We start from the raw sequence: 9858 nt of genomic DNA, 5'->3' as shown, positions 1-9858 counted from the left end.
GCATCGACAGTTTTGTTGAACGACCATTTAACTCTTTATACATACGCTAGTGACTTTTGTCGTGTGCAACCATTTGGTGCTCGATCGGCTGGATAAAAAGAAGTCCAACAACAACACCATTGGCTCGCTAGTTCCTTTCATGCTCTCCCACGCACTGACATTCTCCTTCCGCGTGGAGACCAGTTCAAACTTCCCCTGACATTTATAGTGCTCCAGCTTCCTCCTTCCCTAACACCAAGCCATGGGCTCTCGCCGTCCTCATACCACCCTAGTCTTCCTAGTGTTGCTATACCTCTTCTGTGCGCCGCGCCGTGCCTCCTCGCTCTCCTTCAACCTCAACTTCTCCGACCCCAGCGCCGGCTCGTGGATTGCCTCCACCGGCGATGCATTCACCACTCCGTCGACGCTTGAGCTGACAAAAAATGCACGTAATGCAGATATTCAGAACAGCGTCGGCCGGGCATGGTACGCGCGCAAGGTGCCGCTATGGAGCAACGCCACCGGCGAGATGGCCAGCTTCACCACCGCCTTCTCCTTCCAAATCACTCCAGACATGGACAGCGTGACATATTCAGGCGATGGGATGGCCTTCTTCCTCGGGCAATTCCCTTCCAAGATCCCGAACAACAGCGTGGGCGGCGGCCTCGCCCTCCTCCCCAAGTTCGCTGACGGAACAGGTGACAGCCGGATCGTGGCGGTGGAGTTCGACACTTTTGCCAACATGGAATGTGCCGACATCAACTCAAACCATGTCGGCATTGATGTCAACTCCCTCACCTCCACCGCATCCACGGACACGACGAGCTGGCCGGGAAAGAACCTCACGTCGCCCAATGTTTTGAAAACCGCCACTGTGATGTACCATAATGACTCCAAGATGTTGGCCGTTGATCTCCTCATTGATGGTGCCTTGTACCAGGTCAATGCCACCGTTGATCTGAGCACATATTTACCAGAGGAGGTCGCTGTGGGCTTCTCGGCGGCGACCGGCGGGGTCTTCGAGCTGCACCAGATACTGTCATGGTCATTCAGCTCCACTCTGGAATCAAAGAAGGAAGCACCTCCACCTGCTGAAGCTCCCCTTCCAATTTCAACCAGCAGCAACAACAAGCACAAAAAGATGGTACCAATTCTAGTATCTGTCATAGTTCCTCTGCTTCTTTTGTTTGTCTGCGCGGCGGTGGTGCTGGGATGGCGGCGACACAAGAAAAGAAGAGTAAACGAGGACAGCGAAGAAGAGTGCCTCGACAGAGCTGACCTCGAGAGGGGTGTGGCTGCCGGAGGCCCCAGACGGTACATCTACAACGAGCTGGTCGCCGCAACGGGTAACTTCGCGGAGGAGAAGAAGCTCGGGCGAGGCGGCTTTGGGAGCGTTTACGGGGGCCAGCTCACACTAGCAGCGGCCGTCGGAGGTGACCAAGACCGTCGAGCGGTGGCAGTGAAGGTGCTATCAGCGGAGTCGTCGGCGCAGGGGAGGAAGGAGTTCGAGGCAGAGGTGAGGATCATTAGCAGACTTAAGCATCGCAACCTTGTACAGCTGCTGGGCTGGTGCGACAGCCGCAAGGGGCTCCTGCTTGTCTACGAGCTCGTCGCAAAGGGCAGCCTAGACAGGCACCTCTACAACAAGGACAGAAAGCATCTCACATGGCCACAGAGGTACAATATCATCCTCGGCTTGGGATCCGCGTTGCGCTACCTCCACGGAGAATGGGAGCAGTGCATCGTGCATGGCGACATCAAGCCCAGCAACATCATGCTGGACTCATCGATGAGCACCAAGCTCGGGGACTTCGGATTGGCCCGGCTCGTCGACCACGATACTGGGTTGCTGCAGACCACCAAGGCCGTGCTCGGCACCGCCGGCTACATCGACCCCGAGTTCGTCAACACGCGTCGGCCGTGCACTGAGTCCGATGTCTACAGCTTCGGCATCGTTCTACTGGAGATCGTCTCCGGCCGGCGGCCGGTGACGGAGACCGCGGGGAAATCCTTCACTCTGCTCAGGTGGGTGTGGAGCATGTATGGCAGGAACACGATCCTCGACGCGGCGGATGAGCGGCTGAGGGGTAACGAGGCCGACGAGCAGTGGATGGTGCGGGTGCTCATCGTCGGGCTCTGGTGCGCGCACCCGGAACGGAGCGAGCGGCCATCTGTCGCCCAGGCAATGCACGTCCTGCAGTCCGATGAGGCGAGGCTGCCGGCACTCGCTCTGCATATGTACAGGACTGTGCCGGACCCTGCGTCATCTGGCCCGTACGGGTCTTTCTCCGTTGAGAGCTCCAACTCCGGTTGTGTTCGCTCTTCTTCGGATAGCACCGGCAACACCACTCTTTCCTCTGAGTCATCATCGACTGCGTTGCTACGATATTCCAGGGATCACTAATTGATTCATCCAGATTTATAAATATTTTTTAGAGGGTGTGGCAAGTCTCGGTCAAGTGACTAACATGTAAGAAAAAAAAACTAAAAGAAAAAATTATAAGATCTGACGAATATAGCTATAGCATCAAATCTCAGTAGACTGCGATTTAGTAAGACTGCTGTTTAGACTAAATCATTGAAGATGCGCGTATGTGCGATATTAGGGGCTGATGGAAGTATATGAAGGCATTTTACTTTGTTATATTAAATTAGCATAAAGTACGTTTTTTAGAAAAGGAGGTTAAACCCCCGACCTCTGCATCGATCGATGCATGTAGCTATCTTTATTAATTATTCCACAAAGGTCTGACAAAAACATGTATCAATCCTTCCGAAACCACCACTCACACCTACAAACTCAATAATATGGAGTGCTCTCACTCTCCATATCTAAAACTGGTTTCCTCGCCGATCCATCCACATAACGTATTGGGACCAATAGCTGGTGCAGCAGACCGAAAGCGCACACCACATGCACACGCTTTAGAAGCCACCATAATTATCGAACCACTCACCCATATTCACGAGAGAGATCCGCATCATCCTTGCCAGTCCGGACATCCGTCGACGGCAACACGGCGCCACCGCCCTGCACTCATCCATCCAGGCGCGAAGACTCTGGAAGACTGTCGTGCGTACCACCTTCCAACCAGACATGACTCAGCGTAGCACCTGTCGGCAGGCATGACTTGACAGCTCCACCAAAGCTCCGTGCAAGAAGGAGCTGCTCCACCTCCTGCCTCTGCCATCTAGCGCTGCTCCAAAAACGATACTCCCAAGAGAGAAACGACACCGCAGTACCATCATGGTCTGATCTGGAAGACCGGATCCTAGGGTTTCCCCCGAAGCAGTGCCCACCACCAGCAACCGTCAAGGAGCCACACAGTGCCACCAGCAACCGTCAAGGAGCCACACAGTGCCCACCACCACTCAGCCCTCAAGACGACGTCTTTCAGGAAGGTCACGACGTCAAAGACGCCGCCGTCGCCCACCGAAGTTAGGGTTTTCACCCGAGAGGCATGTAGGGGGGAAGTGGAGGAGCAGACGTAGACCGACGTCTCCAAGAAGAAAAGCGGCGCCCATGAGCGTCGTCGTCGGTGTGGCCGGCCGGGGCCGACAAAGGGGTTTCCCCCAATCTGGATCTCCTCCACCAGCTTCACCCGTGGTCACCAGTCAGGGTCCAGCAAGGCATGCCGACACCACCAGGAACCCACGGGAGAGAAGCACACCGATCAGGGTCGGAGGACAGCGGCCAGATCAGGCGCCGCCGACCGCCAGAGCAGCCACCCTAGCTCTCGTTCACCGAAAATCCATCGGCCGTCCGACCAGACCACCGACACCATGCTAGCCCCGCCGCTCGCTGTAGCATGGAGGGACCTCGCGGGAAGGGCCGCCGCCCTAGATCCAATCGCTCTCCAGCGTAAGGCGACACAACAAGGGCCCCGCCGCCGAAGTCCCAGGCTGCGCCACGGGCTTTCCCAATGCCAGCCTCATGCGGCGGCGAGGGAGGGAGGGAGACGAGCTGGCTACGCCGGCGGAGGGAGGGAGGTCGCCCCTGAGCACTGGACTCCAGGAAGGATGGAGAGAGGGTGAGGAGAGGTTTCGGATCTAGTCTCTGTTGTGAAGGAGGTGGCCGGAGGCGGGAGATCAGGCGGCGGCGGTGGCGGAGGAAAGTTTGGTCCTCAAGAATAAATAGGAACATAAATTCGTCTTTGTGAGGATTTGAACCCAGATGTTGGGTTTGTACATCCACTCCCCCAACCAGTTGAGCTAGGCTCATGTGTATATTTTCTTAGTAATTTAAGTACACTGAGGGTTGTGATCTTTATTTATTCAGCAACCTGCGACTTGGCTGTAACATCTCATAACAATATAAGCCCATATATGTGAGTCTTGACTCTTGCACTACATTATCTGTTTGTTGGGGGGCATCGTAGTAGTCACATAGGAAAACTTTCACAAGGAAATACCTTTGCAAATATACTTGCTCCACTAACAGAAGGGTAGAGACGGCCAGCTTTCTTTGCAACCACAAATTTGATGTCCGGAAAGTTTTCTCTAAGTTTGATCCTGTACTTTTCAGGATCGTCAACTGTATCGGCATAGACCATTGAAAGGAGGTGCTGTTGGAAATATGAGCAATTTACCGAATGATTTTATTGACAGAAATACTAGATAAAGCATGACTAGTATAGCAGTGATAAAACAAGTCATGTGATTTGACAAAGAGAAGGTAAACAACATCTTCATATATGAACTGTAACTAAACACATCTAGAGGAGACAGTATAGCAAATTGCATATATGAAACGGAGTCTAACATATCTAGGGAAAACACTAGAACAAGAAACTGTAGCAGGGCCTCTAATAGAAAGAGGAAGAACGCGTACGAGACAGCAGCAGCAGAAGCGCTGGACTTGGGGTCGGTGTCCTCGCCAGCCATGTCGTCGAGGAGGTTGCCGACGTCGGGGAAGAAGTCGTCGTCGGGGAAGTAGTCGTTGGAGTCCGGGGCGTCCGTGACGAAGAAGTCAGTAGTCGCGCTGAGCGCTCCCCAAAAGCCTCATCACCCTAATCCCGTACAGGACTCAAAAGGTGCGGTTTCAGAGGCCTAATGTCCCGGCCTGCGGTGCATGCCGCAAGTCGGGATGGGGAAGATCGTAGTAGCCGCGCAGTGCTCATGAACTTTTTGGCGAGAGGAAGAGGATCTTCTGGTGTGTGTTTCTAGAGAGGAGCGACCTCTCTTATACAGTCACAGGAAAAGGAGGTGAACAGGCTGCAACGGGAGGTGAAGCAACAGAGGGAGATGAAGCGAACAGACTTCAGCCGAAGAGGCGAGCCGTTCGGATTCAGTGTCCACTATAGAAAAACGTTTCAGCTCCCGCGTGACCTTTCGTATACCCGTTGTGCGTGGCAGAAATTTAGACATCGGCTCGTTCCCGCAACCCGTGGCGTGGCGCGGCGACGCGGGCGGCGGAGGAGGAGCGCGCGTGGATGTCCCTCTTGTTCTCATGCTCATACAAGTGGGGAAAGAACCTCCCTTATAAAGAGGTCCAACTCCTTTTAAACTAGCAATGTGGGACTAAACTTTAGTTCCACCTCTTGCCTTGCACGAATGGGCTGCATGGGCCTCTAGGATTTATTAGGAATTTCTGAAACTGCTATTGGGCTAGGCCCAAAATAGACAAAATTCCAGCAATCCCCCATCAGATCCCAGAGGCACACAAAATTTGCCTTTGGTTCCAAAACACTGTTTTATATACCGGTACTATAGTGGAGACTATTAAGTTGAACTTCCACCTAGAACTCTATGCTACACTAGTAAGCAACTTGGATAGTGGATTGGGCCTTGAACTGCAAGTTTTCTGCGAATCTAGCTTCACATAAAACCTTGACCGATACGTGGCTACCGTGGGTCTTCCCCGCGGGTGGAGCTTATGCGTCATACTCCGAGACCTTTCATGAGTTTACTAGAGAGAACCCTACTCTCATAGATTGCGACGTTTAACAATCAGACTAATATAGGTGCGTTCTTCAAAAGATGTTCTGCAGGACGACATCTTTGCTTCAATGAGCCACTTAGAACACATTAAGATATACATCAACTTGCCATGCAGATTAGAAGAGTATTGCATCTTCATGGAGTGGTATTATTAATAGTAAGGATACTCTCCTCTCAGTTGACCAACAGCTTGTCTTCCACATCTAATTCACAGGCTCTCCGATCACAAAGAATAGGTTACCATTATGAACAACTCATATTGTGGGTCTCATACCCATCTTCCTCGATGCATTATCTATCACATTATGTGATAGACACTTAGTAAAAGGATCTGCCAGATTCTTAGACGTTTGGATATAATCCAATGCAATAACTCCGGAGTTTCTCATTTCCCTGACAGACTTTAACCTTCTCTGAACATGTCTTGATGACTTCATATTATCCTTTGAGCTGCTCACTTTCGTGATCACAGTTTGATTGTCGCAGTTCATAAGGATACCCGGTACAGGTTTCTCAACAACCGGCAAGTCATTCAATAGCCGACGAAGCCAATCTGCTTCGACCGTAGCTGTATCTAGTGATGTGAGTTCTGCTTCCATTGTTGACCTCGTTAAGATGGTCTGCTTGCAATACTTCCAAGAAACAGCGTCACCTCCATGAGTGAATACATATCCGCTCGTAGCCTTTATCTCATCAGCATCTGAGATCCAGTTTGAGTCACTATACCCTTCAAGCACCTTTGGGTGCCCAGTGTAGTGAATTCCATAATTCGCAGTGCCTTTCAAATAACGCAAAACTCTCTCTAGAGCTTTCCAATGCACATCTCCTAGTATTGAGACAAACCGACTCAGTTTACTAACAGCAAAAGAGATGTCACGTCTTGTAGTACTGGCTAAGTACATAAGCGAGCCAATAATCTGAGAATACTTCAATTGATCTCTAGCAATTCTTCGGTTCTTTCGAAGTAGCACGCTAGCATCATATGGTGTTGGAGAGGGCTTGCAGTCACTATAGCCAAAGCGACTCGAGATCTTTTCCACATAGTGAGATTGAAGCAATGTAATCCCACCATCATCGTCTCTCAACAACTTGATGCTCAGAATGACATCAGCCACTCCTAAATCCTTCATCTCAAAACAGCGAGATAGGAAATCCTTGACCTCCTTAATAACATTCAGATTAGTTCCGAAAATCAGTATGTTATCAACATACAAGCAAAGAATAACTCCCTCGCCCCCACCATGGCGATAGTACACACATTTGTCAGCTTCGTTCACAACAAAGCCTGCAGCTGTTAAAGTTCTTTCAAACTTCTCATGCCACTGTTTGGGTGCTTGCTTGAGTCCATACAAAGACTTCAGCAACTTGCACAATTTCCCTTCCTGACCATCTATTACAAACCCATCTGGTTGTTCCATATAAATTTCCTCGTCCAACTCTCCATTTAGGAAAGCAGTCTTAACATCCATTTGATGAACGAGAATACCATGTGAGGCAGCTAGTGAAAGCAGAACTCGAATAGTGGTCAGTCGAGCCACAGGTGAGTAAGTATCAAAGAAGTCTTCACCTTCCTTTTGGGTATAACCCTTAGCCACGAGCCGAGCCTTGTACTTTTCAATAGTCACTAGTAGAAAACAGGGCTTAGGTCACAGGGCAGTTTTCACATTAGCCCGGTTCAGTCATGAACCGGGACTAATGTGAGCATTGGTCCCGGTTCGTGCGGCCAGGGGCCTGCCGGGCCTCGTGGGGGCATTGGTCCCGGTCGTCCGGCCCCTTTGGTCCCGGTTGGTGGGACAAGCCGGGACCAAAGGTCCACGCTCCTAGCCCACCACCCTTTAGTCCCGGTTCATACCACAAACCGAGACTAAAGGGTTGGTCCTAGTTGCGGCCAGTGTTTAGTCCCACCTCGCCAACCGAAGGGCGCTCACACCAGTTTATAAGCCCGTCCCTCTATGCCTTGTTGAGCTTCTCTTAAAGTGAAAATAGATGCCCTTATACAGGGAATTTCACCTAAATTCACAGTAAATTGAAATTTACTGTGAATTTAGGTTTAATTTTCTCTATAAGCGCATCTATGTTCATTTTTTTATACAGGGAATTTCACCGCCGCCGCCCTGCGGTCCATTCAGTCGCAACCAGAGCCCCCCCCGGTCCGTATAGCACCACCATCCTCCTCCCCTCGACTGTGCGGAGCCGCCCAAACCCTCAGCTGCGTCGGGGAACCACCGTAGGCCAAAGCCCCAAACCTCCCGAAGCTACCGTCCGCCGCGGAGCTCGCCGCCGGCGACTCCCTCCATCCCCGCCACGTCCTCGACCACCGGGAGGACCTCCCCGGCCTGGCGGATCCATCCCCGCCCTCAGGACCCCGCGAGGAGCCGCCGTTCGCCGGCGTTGATCGCCGGAGCCCTGCCTCTGTTCGGCCAGAGGAGGAAGGAGGCGGGGGCGACTGGTCAAACCTGACCAGTGGGCCCAAGGGACCCACTGTCAGTGACCCACGAGCCGGTCCACGCGGGTTAAGTCGAGGATCTGACACAGGATCACCTTCAGGGAAGATGAATAGGTCTTCAGGGGCACGACGGCAGCGGCGGCGCCATGGCCGGGACTGGTGACGACGGCGGCGGCGAGCGAGCGGGAGGGTGGCGGCGGCTGCGTGCGAGTGGGAGGCCGGACGATCACCACTCATTGTGCTCGACATATCACTACAAGAAACCTGTTAATCCATGACGGATTTCTAATGACATTTTTGGAAACTCTCATCGATGACCTGGTAAAACCCCACAAGCCCGGTGAAAGCCCGCTAAAGCCCGTCTAACCGTTCCCGTATAAAAACTTAACCCTAAATCCCCTCCTCGGCCCCTGCATCGTGTCCCACAGCACGTCGCCACCCCTCGTCCCTCCCACAGCTCGTAAACCTTAATAAAATAAAATAAAATAAACTATAGTAACTACAATAAATAAACCTTAATAAATTAAGTAAAAATAGCAGCAGTATAATAAATAAAAAGAGCAGCAGTAAAATAAATAAAAATAAAATAATTAAAGTAAAATACATAAGTAATTAGAAATAAAATAAATAAGTTTTTTGTTGTAAGTAGAAACAAAACAAAACAAATAAAGCAAAAGAGAAAAAAACAGAGGAAAAAAATTATGCCACCTACTGGGCCACCACGGCCTGAATACGACTAGAAACCCATCCATGGGCCAGGATTCAGGCCCGCAAAAGGCCCAGCAGGCCCACAGGCAAATAGTGATAGAATAGGCCCGTAAACCTGCATTTGAGAGGAGCTCGAAGTGGTCAGCGCAGCTGCGCTTATAAACCACTGTCAAAGCCTCTCGGCTAGCGAGGTGGGACTAAACATCCCACCGCACCGCGCCAGTTTCAGCACAAGGCCTTTGGTCCCGGTTGGTGCCACCAACCGGGACTAAAGGGGGCATTGGTCCCGGTTCGTGGCACCAATCGGGACCAAAGGCCTTTAGTCCCGGTTGGTGCCACCAACCAGGACCAATGAGTTCCCTATATATACCCCATCGCCACAGCAGAGCACTCCAGAGTGCTCTGTTTTTTCTGGCCGGCGAGGGGAGGGCATTTGGGTGCTCTAGCTCACCTCCTATGCACATGAGGTGTTCGATGAAATGTCTGAGCCACACTAGTTAATCTTTGTCCTCTCGAAACTCGACCTCCGAGCTCCATTTTCCCCGAGATTTGTCTAGGTTTAGCGGTCCGTCACGTCCCGTCCCCGTCTTCACCGCCGTCGATCGCCCGCGCCGATCTTATCGCCAGCACCACCGTGGTGAGCCTCTTGTTCTTATCTTCTTTCTGAAAGGAAAAAATTCTTACTTTAGATAGTTACTTGTCTAATTTTGTTACTTTTATTATTCCTTCTTATTACATAGTGCGATGGTTTTGGTATCCGCCCCCGTCGGCCCTCGTCCTGTCTA

At 51.5% G+C, this 9858-nt stretch overlaps 1 protein-coding gene across 1 annotated transcript; it reads left to right on the top strand.

Moving 5' to 3' along the window:
- The first annotated feature begins 241 nt into the window (after positions 1-241).
- Positions 242-2383, top strand: LOC123171398 (L-type lectin-domain containing receptor kinase IX.1-like). Its single transcript, XM_044588917.1, has one exon. The coding sequence runs from the start codon at positions 242-244 to the stop codon at positions 2381-2383; it is 2142 nt and encodes a 713-aa protein (XP_044444852.1).
- Positions 2384-9858: the final 7475 nt, after the last annotated feature.

The sequence above is a fragment of the Triticum aestivum genome, chromosome 7D (genome assembly GCF_018294505.1).
Source record: "Triticum aestivum cultivar Chinese Spring chromosome 7D, IWGSC CS RefSeq v2.1, whole genome shotgun sequence".
NCBI lineage: Eukaryota > Viridiplantae > Streptophyta > Magnoliopsida > Poales > Poaceae > Triticum > Triticum aestivum.
Note: the sequence above shows the minus strand (reverse complement) of the source record. Positions and strands in the feature narration are given on the sequence as shown.